Source organism: Mycetomoellerius zeteki, unplaced genomic scaffold, assembly GCF_001594055.1.
Source record: "Mycetomoellerius zeteki isolate Tzet28-1 unplaced genomic scaffold, Tzet1.0 scaffold219, whole genome shotgun sequence".
Taxonomy (NCBI): Eukaryota; Metazoa; Arthropoda; class Insecta; order Hymenoptera; family Formicidae; genus Mycetomoellerius; species Mycetomoellerius zeteki.
In genome coordinates, this window is record NW_017257161.1 from 50,056 (window position 1) to 65,675 (window position 15,620).

At 34.8% G+C, this 15,620-nt stretch overlaps 2 protein-coding genes across 2 annotated transcripts in view; one reads left to right on the top strand and one right to left on the bottom strand.

Moving 5' to 3' along the window:
- Aldh (Aldehyde dehydrogenase) overlaps window positions 1-7,471 on the top strand; it is a 9,598-nt gene extending 2,127 nt beyond the window's left edge. The window contains exons 2-8 of the mRNA XM_018448095.1: window positions 4,512-4,757; window positions 5,646-5,892; window positions 6,025-6,359; window positions 6,458-6,595; window positions 6,720-6,884; window positions 6,963-7,120; window positions 7,196-7,471. Coding sequence (XP_018303597.1) covers window positions 4,512-4,757; window positions 5,646-5,892; window positions 6,025-6,359; window positions 6,458-6,595; window positions 6,720-6,884; window positions 6,963-7,120; window positions 7,196-7,343 — 1,437 coding nt within the window. The 3' untranslated portion in view covers window positions 7,344-7,471. The remainder of the gene's footprint in view (window positions 1-4,511; window positions 4,758-5,645; window positions 5,893-6,024; window positions 6,360-6,457; window positions 6,596-6,719; window positions 6,885-6,962; window positions 7,121-7,195) is intronic.
- Window positions 7,472-10,599: 3,128 nt separating this feature from the next.
- LOC108722777 (Excitatory amino acid transporter 1) overlaps window positions 10,600-15,620 on the bottom strand; it is a 7,542-nt gene continuing 2,521 nt past the window's right edge. Inside the window, exons 4-10 of the mRNA XM_018448066.1 lie at window positions 13,845-13,887; window positions 13,683-13,722; window positions 13,122-13,305; window positions 11,440-11,673; window positions 11,185-11,376; window positions 10,910-11,044; window positions 10,600-10,786 (exon numbers count right to left, since the gene is read on the bottom strand). Coding sequence (XP_018303568.1) covers window positions 10,630-10,786; window positions 10,910-11,044; window positions 11,185-11,376; window positions 11,440-11,673; window positions 13,122-13,305; window positions 13,683-13,722; window positions 13,845-13,887 — 985 coding nt within the window. The 3' untranslated portion in view covers window positions 10,600-10,629. The remainder of the gene's footprint in view (window positions 10,787-10,909; window positions 11,045-11,184; window positions 11,377-11,439; window positions 11,674-13,121; window positions 13,306-13,682; window positions 13,723-13,844; window positions 13,888-15,620) is intronic.

A 15,620-nucleotide genomic window follows, 5' to 3' on the forward strand; every position in this document is an offset into this window, starting at 1 on the left:
CGACTTCTTCTTGTTTCCAAACTTGAAAAAATGGCTCGGTGGAAAAAGTTTCACGTCGAATGAGGAGGTCATTGCCGAAACAAAGGCCTATTTTGCAGAGTTCGACAAATCGTATTTTTCGGAGGGGTTAAAAAAATGGCAGAAACGTTGGGAAAAGTGTATCCTCCTAAAAGGGGATTACGTTGAAAAATAAAAAAAAGTTTTGTGAAAATCTTACGTCTTCATTACTACACGAGTATTTATTGATTTGCCCTCGTATAAAAATATACGTAAAAATTGTTTAATAATTTTTATATACTTGTAAAAGTAATGAAAATTAATCCAGAACACGAAAGATCTATCGTGTGTAGTGAGGGTGCTAAAAACTAAGAGTTAATGTTCAATTAAAATGATACTTAGGTAACACTCGGGTGAGAATCTGAACATTCTTATTAAAGCTTAAATAGGTAGGACTAAATGTCCATTTCCACCAAAGTAGACTAATTTTAATTTTAGTTTAATTTACTTTTTGTTCTTCTCTAATTCTTAGAACTAGAAAAAGATAAAAAGTAAGTCGAACCAAGATTAATCTACACTTGTAATAACGGACATAATGGGAATTCGTCTTGCGAATCGGTTGGGTGCCGCACCATGCCGCACAATACACTTCTACCAGTCATCCCGAATCTCACGCGTTTCATAGAAATGCTAACAAACATTTGCCTTAAAAAATTATGAACCGGTTGTGCCATTCAAGGCAAACTGGTAGCAGAAATCGAGCGACATATAGTTCGACACTGATTAACCGGCGGAATGAAACCGCCGTTCGATATAAATAATTATGGTAAGCGTGTTGTTATCTAACATTCATGACCTTGTGCCGTGACTCGACAACTTCGCGAAAATTACATGACACAAAGTTAAAAGTTCGCAACAGTTTATAAATGCCATCAAACGAATACCGATTCGTAGCAACTGTAACTCGAAGACCGTTGGCGCCAATTTCATTCCGAATTTACTCAATGATTACATAGCTTGTTAAGTTATCTCTACTATTTTGTTAACGTGGATGGAATTATTATGTTGTTTGAAATGTAGAAAGAAAAAAAATTAAATCAGACGAAATTAAATTAGTTATATATAATTAAGAATTTTGCTTTAAATTGAATTAATTGCTGATTAAGTTAATCGGAAATTGGCCAAAGTTATCTTTAATTTGTTCAAAGGATAAAGATTATTACTAATACAATAATAAAAAATATGGGCAATGAGAGCGTTAATACAGCGCGGAAATTTGTGCGAAAATTAATTTGTATTTTTAATTTCGAGAACCCTATTATTTTAAATTTGTTATAAAGATTATTGTTCTTTTTTAAGTCTTGTGTCCACAATATTAGAAATTATTCCGAAATCTCGGACGGAGAAGGAACTAATATATATTGCATATTGATCAATATTCTTTCTCCGTCCATATTAATCGAATTGGCCGAATTGTTGGGGTCAATTTTTTTTCCGTTCAAGATCATGGAACGATTTGTATTATCATAATAAGGCTTGACTATTTGTAAACTGTTGATCTGTTGTTATGACGAGAATAGTTGAAGATTGAAGCCCATTGGAGTCGTAATTTGCGTGAGATTTCACTTAAATTTTTATTTAATTTATAATTTATAGCTCCTTGTTCTATTTAATTTAATTCACAATTTTATATTTTTTATTTATAATTTAATTTGGTGTACAATTTTCTACTTTCTATATTTTTCTGTTGCTAATTTAATTAAACTTATTTCCTATTTTCTGTATTTTTCTATTTCTTATATTTTAATTAAATTTATATTTTACGAGGGTGGTTCAAGTCAAACCGGGAGTTTTTTATTCTTATGTTCATGAGAATAAAAGTCCCGGTTTGATTTGGACCACCCACGTATTTATCGCATTTATTTTGTCGAGTGTGCGTATATTAGTAGGTACTAATTAACGTATACGTTTTATATACATAATTCTTCAACAAAATTTGAATTCTAAACTACGCAATACACGTTATGTAAATTACGTAGCAAAAGAACTGTGTTATTAGAGAGTTTTTGCAATAACGTGAATTCAGATACGGTGAATGCTCATGTTATCCTTTTCTTAATTAGTTATTAAGAAGAAGATAACTTGATCTTAGCATTCACCGTATCTGGATAAACGGTATTGCAAAAACTCCCTATTTTAGAAAGTCTAAAAACTAAAAAGATATAAATAAAAAATCTATAGAATTTAAAAAGATTTTTTATAATCATATGCGTTTACAACCTTTTCATTTTACAATGTGAAAAAGTCGATATCTGAAACGATGTTTTTTCTCATTGAATGGATTACTCATGTTAAAAATATATACGGGGAAAGAGGGATTTTTACATTCATTACTGCACAAAAATGTACAATTGAATAGAATAGCAGCAAAGCTGATAAATGCCTCTTTAAAATAGTATTTCTTTCTGTTACTTTTTCTGATATTCAGATTTGTCTCGATCGAATTTGAACACTCTGACCTTTAGACCATCTACCCAGATAGCAAGTTGTCTGCAGGTTGCTGTCAATTCGCTTGAAACTGCTTTGCTTAAGTTGCTTTCAATATTTAAAAAAGCGGCTTTCGATTTTGCCTATTAGATTGTCGACTTTTATTACCACTAATTCTTATGAGCAACTTGATGGCAATACTTGCCCTTTTATAAACCGATCGTAAGTAAGTTGTTAGAAATCACAGGGCAACATGATGGAAACAGTTTTCGCCTAAAATCTTACTCTCATAAATTACCAGCAATCTGGCGGCATTTTAACTGAACGAACTTTCCGAACGTGAACGAAATGTAATCGAAGTCCTCGATAAGCGTAACAATTAGCATAATAACATTTTAAAGTATTAGTAGATTTTATTTATTCGGTAAACATTTGAAAAAAAGTACTATGTTTTCATCTTAGAACCCTTGAGGCTCACTTCGAAAAATTATTTCATTAGAACGCAGCTGAAAAATTTTTTAATACTGCGTCTTTTATTCTATTCTATGTTTTTTAAAATCGTTTTTTAAAATCGAGAAAGTTAATTCGATGCATCCCTCTAGTGGCGGTGCCGCATCTTGCTTGACGACGCTCCATTTCCATTCAATTGATAGAAATGTGGATTAAATATTTTACGAAAACGATTTTCAACAAATTGTAGCAATATTTATGGTAATAAGTTTGCTATAGCATTTCCGCTTGTTTGCATAAACAACTGTTGTCCGTATAATGCCTCTAGGTTGCCCTAAACGAAATTATTATTGTTCTCTGTGATAGCAACATGATGGCAATTGAAGAGAAACTTGTGCTAAACCTATTTCTTTTCTTATTCCAAGGAACGTTTTGTTATCTGGGTATAATTCAATTTGTGGTTTTTTATTCCATGATATGAAAAATTGAGGATTTAGTAGACGCACGTACGTAATAATATATTTTTATATTCAGATATGGCTCGTAATATTTATCTTCAATGGCCGTAGCAATCGCACTATCTAATCGAATTGTTGTTTCACGGAAATTTAAAATGTAATATTTCCCGGGGATCGAAATCTGGAGATCAACGGGGATTTTAGGATTTGCTGATAACACTACTATAATTTATATTAATTAGCTGTAACTCAAAAAATTTGTAACTTATCAAAAAAATTCTACGTATTTCTTTAGAAAATGTGATTTCTTAAATACTGTTAAAATTTGAAGTAAATAGGTTAAAAATTTTTTGAGTTCTACTGCTAGCCAACTTAAAAAGTACTGTTTTGAAAAAAAAGCATTTAAAGTTTTGAATGTGGATACTTTTAAGTTAACAATTGAATTCTTAGGAGCCTATAACTTTGGAAAAAAATTATATATCGCAATAAAACCACTTGCACTTCATTTTTGAGATCCTAAAGTGTATTATTAAAAAGAAAAAAAATCGATTTTTTGAAAATTTTACATAGATGTTACTCCTTAATTCAAGATATCGTGTATATATATATATATATATATATATACAAAGATCAAGATTCGATTACTTTCTTTTGTTCAACATAAGTAAAATAATTTGCCGAAAAGTCGAACTTTTCTATCTCGTTCTATATCTTATTGTAATAAGAAACTGTTATTCTGTATAATATAAAAATGTAAAGTTGGAATGTTTGATTTGCATGCGCCGTGCATATTCAATTAACTTCAAAAATAATAATAACTACGAATCTATTAATAATATTTGCAATAATATTTACATAATGCCGAGTTACATCATTTATAATAATATCTTCTAATCTTTATATGTGTTAATCGTAAGCAACAACACGTTAAAAATGAAAAGCGCTTTATATTTTGTGTACGCGATATTCTTATCAATAACAAAACAGAACTATATGTATTATGTATTTTTTTTTACTTTGTGTACATATGCCGCACGTTGCAACAGATAAGAAACCACAAGAGTTATATAATTGTAGTAGAGTCGCATAATATTGCAATTGCATTTCACTTCGTTTCAGATATTCATTAATAACGAATGGCACAAATCAAAAAGCCAGAAGACCTTCCCCACCGTTAATCCCGCCACGAGCGAGATAATCGCTGAAGTACAAGAAGGTGATAGCGCAGACATTGATTTTGCGGTACAAGCTGCTAATAAAGCTTTCAAAAGAAATTCACCATGGAGAACCATGGACGCCTCTCAACGGGGGATTCTCTTGTACAGATTGGCAGATTTGATCGAACGCGATCAGAAATATATTGCGGTAATACGAAATATCGATACTTGATATATGCAAGAATTAGAATTACCGATTAAACGATAGATAATCTTTAGAAGGCAAACTAAGAGTACTCATGTTTTTTACGATATCGGTTTCTTTTAAATTGATACAAAGAGATAATTTTAAGATATTTTTCGAATTTTCTTTGATTTTTACTAACATTAAGGGGATCCTAAAGCCGTTTGCATTACCGACTAAATCGTAATTTTTGTTACACCTATTTTTGTAACAAATACCTTTTTCTTTTTCACAGATTCGAAAATCCTTTTCCAGGATTAAAGTATACACATTAATACGTATTTATGAGGTGAACTTTATGCCAAGAACGATAAAAAATTTTTCTTAAGATTTCAATTTCGAAATTTTTTGTAGCTCTCGGCATAAATTCCACCTCATAAACACATATTAATGTGTATACTTTAATCCTGGAAAAGGATTTTCGAATCTGTGAAAGAGAAAAAAGTATTTGTTATACAAAAATTACGATTTAATCAATAATACAGACGGCTTTAGGATCCCCTTAACACAGCACTGATAATAATCTAAAAGTAAGAAATATAGTTATGTTATTTATTCAATCATAATTATTTCTCGTAATTGCGTGTTAGAAATGTTAGTGTTTTTTATTACTGCGAACGTAGTAATTCATTATGCGGTATTTCCATAATTGTTTTCCTCATTAAAAAATTTAATAAATATTTAAGTAGCACGCAGTTTTACCATATCTTTTTACCGAATCTTATTTTTCAAAAAAGTTTTTAGAATAAACTACTGGGACTTTTCAAAGCTATTTAGATCGAACAAAATTTAGTAGAATATTCGGATCGTTCAAATTTTTTACAAGCAAATTTATCGTTTCTTACATTTCAGTCCTTAGAAACTTTAGACAACGGCAAACCTTATTCGTATGCGTATAATGTGGACGTGCCTATGAGCATTGCCGTGTTGAGATATTATGCAGGATGGGCTGATAAGAATCATGGAAAAGTGATCCCAGCTGATGGACAAGTCTTTGCATATACCAGACACGAACCAGTAGGAATATGTGGCCAAATTATTCCGTGGAACTTCCCCATTTTAATGGGGGCATGGAAATTAGGGCCAGCTTTAGCTACAGGTAACTACTCACAAAAATCATGTATTTTATTATAAAACGTTACTTCTTTTAGTTCACCGTAATTAACGAAACCTTTGGAGTCATAAATTCTGCAGCATAATATAAAGCGAGAATCATTATTTTATTCCTTAGGAAACGTTGTTATTCTAACACCTGCTGAACAGACTCCGTTAACGGCTCTTTATATGGCACAACTAACTAAAGAAGCTGGATTTCCCGGTGGAGTAGTCAACGTTGTTCCTGGTTACGGTAAAACTGGTGCAGCGTTGGTTGATCACAACGGAGTCGACAAAATCGCATTTACGGGTTCTACCGAGGTCGGCCAATTAATAAAACAAAATGCTGCTGCAAGTAATTTAAAGAGAACTACGCTGGAATTAGGTGGGAAATCTCCTAATATCATTCTTAAGGATGTCGATGTAGATAAGGCAGTGGAAACAGCGCATTTTGGATTATTCTTTAATATGGTAATTTACTTTGATGTATATCATTTACGCATAGACATCTCTTCTTTAGTCTTTCTTCGATTCGTGTGTCACTTATTTTAAAATTAAATTTTTGCCAGGGTCAATGCTGTTGTGCAGGATCAAGAACCTTTGTTCAATCGAATATTTATGACGAATTCGTTGAAAAAAGTGCACTTCGAGCTAAATCTAAGACCGTAGGAGATCCATTTGACTTGAAAATAGAGCAAGGTCCACAGGTATATTTGAATTTGTACAGATTAGATGCCAATATCAATCGATATATAATTAATATCGTATTACTAATCTTATAACCAACAATATAACAACGTTATTATTATATTATTAATATTGTTATTTAAGATTGATGAGGATCAGCTAAATAAAATTATGAGTATGATACAATCTGGTAAAGATCAAGGCGCTAGCTTACTAACAGGTGGCGAACGCATTGGCGATAGAGGCTACTTTGTTGCTCCAACGGTATTTGCAAATGTTGAAGACGATATGACTATAGCCAAAGAAGAAGTAATTATTAAAACTGTTTGTAAGAGACGAGATGTAACATATTGAAATTGAAATAAAATCTATACGTTCTTTTGGCAGATATTTGGTCCAGTTCAGCAAATCCTGAAGTTCCATGATTTAGAAGAAGTTATTGAACGCGCTAATAACACCGATTATGGATTAGCTGCTGCAGTTTTCACGAAAGATATTAATAAGGCGAATTATATAGTGCAAGGTCTTCGTGCTGGTACTGTGTGGTAAGTTGTTTGGAAATATTGTAAAGAATGAAACCCTAAAAAAAGACACAATTAATCTCGTTAATTTTTATGCAGGGTTAACACATATAATGCGATAATTCCTCAAGTACCGTTTGGTGGATTCAAAATGTCAGGACACGGTAGAGAACTTGGAGAATATGGACTTGAGGCATACACGGAAGTAAAAAGCGTAATTGTTCAACTTGAACAGAAAAATTCATAAACGGTCGTCAGATTCCTACCAAAGAATCATCTTGCAAGCATTTTTTACTGAACAAAAATAACAAGTGTGATTGATAAGTAATTTTTACATAAATTTAAAATTTATTGTAGATTTTTGTGATCTGTAGTACAGCAGTTAATTTTTTAATTTATCTTATACAAAATTATTTATAGAGCATGAACACAATTTGTAATTCATATTATGAATTACGAACACATATAAAGCGATATAGTTTTTGTAAGCTGCAACACAATAGTGAGGTAACAAAGAAATAATTCATCGCACAATGAATATTTTAAGTTTTGATTATGAAAATATATATAAATATTTTTCGATAAAATTGTAACGTCCGCCGCGCAAATCAAGCACACTTTGGCTGTGTTCCAAAATTGTTTGCCAGCGCTGACAGCACTGTTAACACCGTTTCAAAAATCATCGTAGCACGCTGTGGTAGTGCTGCGAGAGAGTAAAGACGTCACTAATTTTGTCGTCATTTCCTGCTGCGGCTACTGTGGCTGAAGAGGTGAGGCAGTTACAGCACAAAGATGGCGGAAAAGATGGAGGAGTTAATTTTAATTGATGCTGAGAGTAATACTGAATTTAAAATAAATATTTCGGTAGAAGATGCTGAGAAAGCAAGAAGTAGTAAGTAGATTTATAATTTTTTTGTAGTCAGCTTTTTATGGTCACATTTATTTATTCATACTTCGAATAATTATATATAATTTCGGCTAATTCTGAATCCGAATCACTAGATTCTTCATCACTAGAATCGAATGCTAATTTTATAATGGTTTCAAATAAAAATTTTCTCTGTATGGTTCTCTCCATACTTCTAGGTTATTTGTTTCTTTTCGCTGAAGTCGTTAACAGCATTCAAAATATCGTTCCAAAATGAAAGCTGCGTTTGCATGAAAAGCATGCTTACTAAAATTGGAACGCTATTGGTAGCATGCACTTATGACGACATACACGCAGCACTGGCAATCAATTTTGGAACACAGCCCTTATATGTCGCGTCGAGCGTTAACATCGCGTCTAATCGTTGCCATGGTAACGATTAGGACGCAGCGACATCGAAGCCGCGAAACGACAACGCGTAACCACGCGCTTAGCACGTGAGCAAAGACGTCAACCGCTAGGCCATTGTGCTTGCGCCAATTAAATATCTAATAAGGCGAATATAATGCAATTTAATAGCAATAGAACAATGATACCGCGGGGGAATGCAAGTAGCACAGCAAGCCTATAAGGCAGCGAAATACTAAAGCAATCGCGTTGCACTTCTCCCACCGAAATCATAATTAGGCCTCGTGTGCCAACAGTTCGAAAATTACGACGGATTGCCTGGCGACGGTCATCTCCAAATGACCACCGCCGGATAATCTTTCGTATAGCGAAGCCTCAACCGCAGAATCGAGCTGGGGCGCATAATACACGCCTAAACAAACATCGCGCGCCAGCAAGTAACGGTTGACAGTAAAGAACAACAACCGCACAATCAATAACTAAAACCTTTAGAGTGATAAAAGGGACGACGGAAAGGGCCGCGGAAGTAGCCAAAAAGGTCGGGAAACCCTCAAAGGGCCCTATAAAGAAAACCCCGGCTCCGAAACGCCAATTATCACGACTAACGGGTAGTTATCAACGGATTTTTGTAAAGAACATTCCGGAATATAATCCAGAATGTTCTAGAACATTACAAATGTAGCGAGGGCTGTGATTGGACAACCCCCAGCATCCCTCGCCCGATAGTCGTTCGGTGTAAAACTCGTGGACGTACAAACCAGCAACAGTGTAGCCAGTGCGAGGTTTATTCTCAATTATAAATTGTTTCTTTTCTCTCGCGTCACTATTGTTAGCGTCATTGTAAAGTGGTATCTGTGAAAATACGCTCGACAAATTAAAACTTGTTAAATTCCAAAGAACTCTCTTTATTACTTTTTATTACTTTCCTTTTTTTCTTTTTTTTTACTATTTTATCTCATCATTTTCTTCTATCTCTTTGCGCGCCGCGCCGCGAACGGAGTGCCTCAGTGTTCTGTGATCGTCCTTCTTGTCAGTGCGCGAGAGTGCCGGGCCAAATCGCACGTGCCTCCTTGCGTATCCTCCCGTTCCCGCGTGCGGGAACAGACGCCCTCGAACGACGACCCCTCACCCACTGGCGTCGCGCACCGCTGCTACTCCTTCTTGGACCCATAATTCAGCGGCCTTGAGCACCCTTCAGCGCTCGGACCGTACCCATCCCTAACCGCCTAAGCGCTCGATTACGAGCATCGGCGACTGTCCGAGCGGGGACGCAAGGGCTCCAATAGAGCTCCCCCACCGTTCTGTCCCGCAAATCAACTCCCCGTCGCTCACTCCTACCTTCCCGGCTGGCCCCCGCAAAAGAAAGGGGGCGCAGGTGCGCCACCTCCGCCATCAGCCCCTAAGAGCGCGATCCTTGCGCTGCGACGCTCCAAGCCGCGCTTCGCAGGCCCCCGCGGCACTCTCACTGCGGAACTTCCGATCGTTGATCGCGCGATATTCGCAGGAGTGACTTATGCCGCGTGTGCGTAGAGCGGGCCGCGAAGCCGAATACAGGCGCCTGGTGTGGGAGTATCACAGGAGCGAGGAATTCGACACTAACCAACCCCTCGTGGATGTGCCCCAGGCCTGAGTACCACCCGGTGCCCGCGAATCATCCCGATCCTCCCGCTGGATCGAGGGCACCCGCGAACCGGCCCCAAATAATAAAAATTGAAATGTTTATCCGGCCTATCCGGATAGCCTAGCAAAATAAAAGAGGACGGCGAGCGATTCGCTGATCGACACGGCGGCTCACTTGTATTGCTTTGCCTTCTCCATCCTCCACGGTAACGAGCGCGGCCCCGCAGACCGGTGCAGCTCGCGCGACCGAACCTACCGCCCCGTGCCCACCGGGTAAGCGCAAAACCCGGACGCGACAAAAATATATTATAAAATTTTCAATCTTTCGTTTTTCCTTAATTATGAAAATATATATAAATATTTTTCAATAAAATATATATAACAACTTTCAATCTTTCATTTTTCTACCTTATTTCTATTTACTTAAGCACACTGAACGCGTTACATTAAGGAAACTAACAAATTATCACAATACAAAGTTTGTCACGCTTGCTGTAAATTATGGTCGTTTTGCCGAATAAATATAAGTTGAATATTTTTAAGATTAAGACTTATATTTTCTTACTTTTAGTTTAGAATAAAAAAAATAAAATATTAAATAAAATACTTTTAATTTTAATTTTCGGTATCGGGATGTTCATAGGCACGGAATTTTCATATTGCAGACGTTTGTTTCCAGTGGATATATTTCGTCTTCCAATTGTTCCTCTTCCAGATATTTCTTGCAAAAACGAGATATAATGCTTGCACCAAGCGCGTCACCTATAATGTTGATTGTCGTTCTAAAACGATCGCTACAAAATAAATATATTTTCTTTTTTAATGCATAGTAAAGAATATATTTGTATGAAATTTGTATGGAATATATAATTTGTAAATTTATGCTTAATTCTTAACTTAAATGATATCGTACTCACATGAACCAGTCAACAGCGATAATTAGTGAAACATCTTCAATAGGTACTCCTATAGAATTTAATACCATTATTAACATCATATAACCACCACTGGGTATACCAGCAGCGCCCACGCAGGATACTGTACATGTAATACTAAAAATATTAAAGTTATATAAAGAATTAAAAAAGGTCCAGTTCATATTGTTTCAAATCATACAGAATATTTCTCCAAAAAAGAAAACGTCGCAATTTAATCGCGTTCAGTCAGTTATTAAAATGTTTTAATCACTGACCTGATAATTATTATCTTCAACAATGAGAATTGCAGACCACGTAATTGTATAATAAATATCGCCCCAATAGTTTCATACAAAGCTATTCCATCCATATTTATTGCTGCTCCAATCGGTATAATGAAATTTGTTATCTTGGGATTTATGCCGAGGTCTGCTAAACATTTTATTGTATAGGGAACCGTGGCGGTGCTAAATTACATGTTTAATTAGAATGTGAAATTTTGTCTTATTCGCATGTCAATTTTTTTATACCTTGACGATGTTCCAATGGCTGCTGCAAAAGATGGGCCAAGCTTGGATATAATTTTATATGGCGATCTACGCGTGATGATCCAATGAAGTAGCGGCAGGATTACAAAACCCTGCAGTGTTAGTCCAACGAACACTGTTAAGATATAAAATCCAAGATGGCTTATTATATCGCTAAAATCGTCTATTTCTAGCATTCGACCAGCGATAAGGAAAGTCACGCCTACTGGTGCCAACCTAAATAAAAAAGTTTTATCCCTAATAGCACACTTTATCCTGGGGATGTCCTTAGGACATCCCCTGAAGGTCTGTGCTGTTAAGGATTATTCATGTGTAATTATCTAATATATTCTATATGTTACATATTTTTTATTATTAGATTATACAGGGTGCGTCACCAAAATCCGAACAAATTGAACAATTTCTTTAAACAAAATGTTTTTAATGAAAAATTAAATATTACAAAAAATCCTTTTACATGGCACTTGGGGGATCCCTATAGAGCATAATTATTCGATATATTCCCCATTAGCTTGAATGACGGTCTCTATTCTTGGTCTGAAGCGTTCGCACGCACGCACGCTGTAATGTAGCGCTGTCCATGCCGACGAATGCTGCCTCAATAGCATTCGGTCCTTAATGACGTCACATTGGGATGCCGAGATTTGTGTATGTGTTTGTGACCCTTTCAACTACGCTCCATATGTAGTAGTCCAAAGGATTTAAATCTGGGCTGTTGGGAGGCCAGAATTCCTTAGACCAAAACATATCGACGTTGTCTGAGAGCCAATTTTGAATCAAATGATTCGTATGAGCCGGTGAGAAAAACATATGGCCTTCCGGACGCTACAGTTTCCATCCACGGCTTCACTACATCCATCAGAACGCGCAAATACACTTCTTTTGTGACAGTTTCCCCTTTTATAGAGATGTGGTGGCATGATATCACCCTCACTGGACCCAACACCTAACACGTGAACATTGGCCGGAAATTTTGTTCTGGCAACAGGGACATCCTCGGGGTTGTAGGCGAGCCATCGGTCATTCATCCGGTTAATTTTGACATCAACAGTAAAAATTTTTTCGTCAAAAAAGAACCTGATTCATCCCGACGCTTCGTTTTTCAAGAAATACAATAACAGATTGCAGCTTGCCTTGTCCTGGCAGCTTCAGAGAGCATCTATCGTATCTTTAATGTGTACGATTTGTATCGAAGGTCCTCCTCGGTAATTCGACGCATTGTTGGCTCTCTTACACCAACAATCGATGCTAAGTTTCGCAACGATTGCCCGGGGTCATCCGAAATCAACGCTTAAGCCCTTTCAATGACTGAGGGGATGTTCTTTCGAGTGACTCTTCCTCGCTGGTATATTGGAATCTTCGTTGGACTGTTCTAAAGCCGTATATTTTGCTATAACGTCATAAACGGTTGATCTCGGGTATCCAAAAAACCGAATTATTTCCGTTGCTGAGCGCCCAGCACGAAGGCCTTCGGTGATACTTGGTTTCAACATCGTGGCAATTTTGAGAATATGACTTTACTAGAAGCATCAGGTTTTCTCGGACGCCAACAACAATCTCTGGCGTACAATGTAGCGGAAAATTTAAATTGAAATTTGTCCGGATTTTGGTACGCACCCTGTATTAAGAAGTTTCATACTTAAATTTAATGCACAGCAACGTACAGTGTTACCCATCTCATAATTTTCATCGTCACATTGGTCAAGGAAGTAAAAAAGTCCGACAATGGCTTTCCTTTTTCACCTGTTTTTCCAATTGCTAAACCTATTAACAGACTGTAAAATACTAAACCCAAGACATTTGTTCCTGCTACATATTCGCTCGTTATGGGCCATTCTTCTATTGGTACTGTAACAAATTAAAAGTATGTTTTCATAAAATGTGCGTAATTTTTAAGTAATTACTTTACAATTAGCTTACATTTCATTCTGCGTATGAACTTTCGCAAATAGCTGAAGCAATATTTTAAATTTAATTTTTATTCTTACACTGCTTACAAGCCTGTATAAAATTGACATAAAATTAATTTATAAAGCTTCTTTTATTATTTGCCATCCCAAAAAGCATCATCCCAAGACAAATTCTTTTTAATAACATTCTAAAAAAATCAAAAAAATTAAATAGACGAAGAAGTGATTGCAAATTACAAACAAATTAACAAAATTGAAAAAAAAGAAAAGCCGACAAGCAAGTGAAAATATATGATATCTAGCATGTTGTAATACCTGCAGATACATTGGCTGGTTGTTCTAAAACAGTTTGATACTGTAATAAGAGAAATATTATAGTTTTAAGATTTTTACGATGCTGTAATAAGAAAAGAGACTTTGAAAGACAGATAATATAATCTAATATTTAAAAATTATATTATCTCTAATTAAACATACCTGATACATGCATGCATGTACTAAATTTTCGGGTACAAGATTACTGTAAGACAAAAAAATATATATGCATATATATAAAAAAGAGACTTCTTTTATACAGAAACTGTTTTTAAATTCTGTTAAGAAACTATTAGGAATTTTTTTTAAACACAGATTACTTGCTTTTTTAAGTCTATTTATAGTACATATATATAGTGAACTATTGACAACTTATAGTAACTTATTACATAAATTTTAAATAGTTATCGCATTTACATTTTGTAATGTTTATTCCTAAATATAATTTCACGATCATGTTTATATTGTGAATAGGTTTATTCGGTTTGCTGATATGACATATATATTATATAACATGGCCATCTAGACTATTTCTGATACACAAGATCCAAATATGAGTCTATTTGCAAGAAGCTTATCAATGCTTGTAATATTGACATCTCATCGTGACTTTTCAATCTTATTGTTCTTTCTGAGATAATTATTTAAAATGTATGTAATAAATTAGTAATTAAATCTGTATTAATGAGAATGATTAAAAAATGAAGAGTCAAAAGTTTAAGTTAATTGTTATACAATAATAAAGAATATATTGACGCACACCTATAGTGCTGGCTCTGATTGGTACTTTTCCTATTTGATTTATCGAATAACTACTTCAATTTAAAAACTTTGAAAACAAGATATTATCAGCATATTCAGGGCATTGGCAAAAAGTGTATACCATAAGTACCATAAGTTAGCAGCGATGCAAGAATGAATTTCGCAAAATATTATAGCTGAAAAAAATTGTTTATGGGAATTATGGGGGTAAAATTGAAAATCGATGAAATGAATTTTGTCTTTAATGGATGAACCGATTTCGATGAAAAAAAAATATGTTATAGGGTGCGATGTTTAAAAAAAATTGTAAAAATTTTTTCGAAAAAAATCGGTTGAAAAAAATTTCCAAAGTTTTTAATATTTTCTTTTAATAGGATATACTTGAGACACTGCTACCATTTTTTACTAAAATGATCTTCAACTTATCTAGTATAACATATTTAATTTTCAAAACGATCGGAAAGATAGTACATAGTCTTAAAAAATGAAGAGTTCAAGCGTGCGGTGTACGATTAGCCGGGTGTTGCTTGAGATTCGGCTACGCATACTACACTAGGTATTAAACTCAGCTACACATGTTTATGTAAGAACAACTCGCGAAAAAACTGCGAATGGTCTCCCACGTCTTTAATTTTTTTGGCAGCGAGTCCTCTATCCTGCTGATTACATGAGATATTTCCACGTTCATAGTAGAAGATAGACATATTTTAGTCAGTCTTTTGCGCTCTGTGTTGCATGAATCGCCGTGGAGCGCTATCAGCTTTGATTATTAGTATTAACGCGGTTATCGTTATTATTTAATTTAATCGCTTGATGAACTATTTCAGTAGGCCCACTCACAACGTCTTTATATAAGTAACACTTATCTAAAAATACTTGCTATATTGGTTCTTTTTTGCTATTTTGTTCTTTTGCATTTAATTTGACTTGGTGCAGTAGAAAATGTCTGTGTCACTGACGAATCGTAAATGTGATCTGGGTGCGATAATTTTTTGCATAAAGTATCTGGTCAAAAGAAGATAATTAAAACTATATACACATACCTATCCTGCTAGACCCTTTACATATATATAATACACTGAGAGAAAACAAAATAGTTCCAGCAACTATAAATTTGGCAACTTTTGCAATTGAAGTACCTGTAACTAGTTTTACAAAGTAATAGAAACTAAAGTA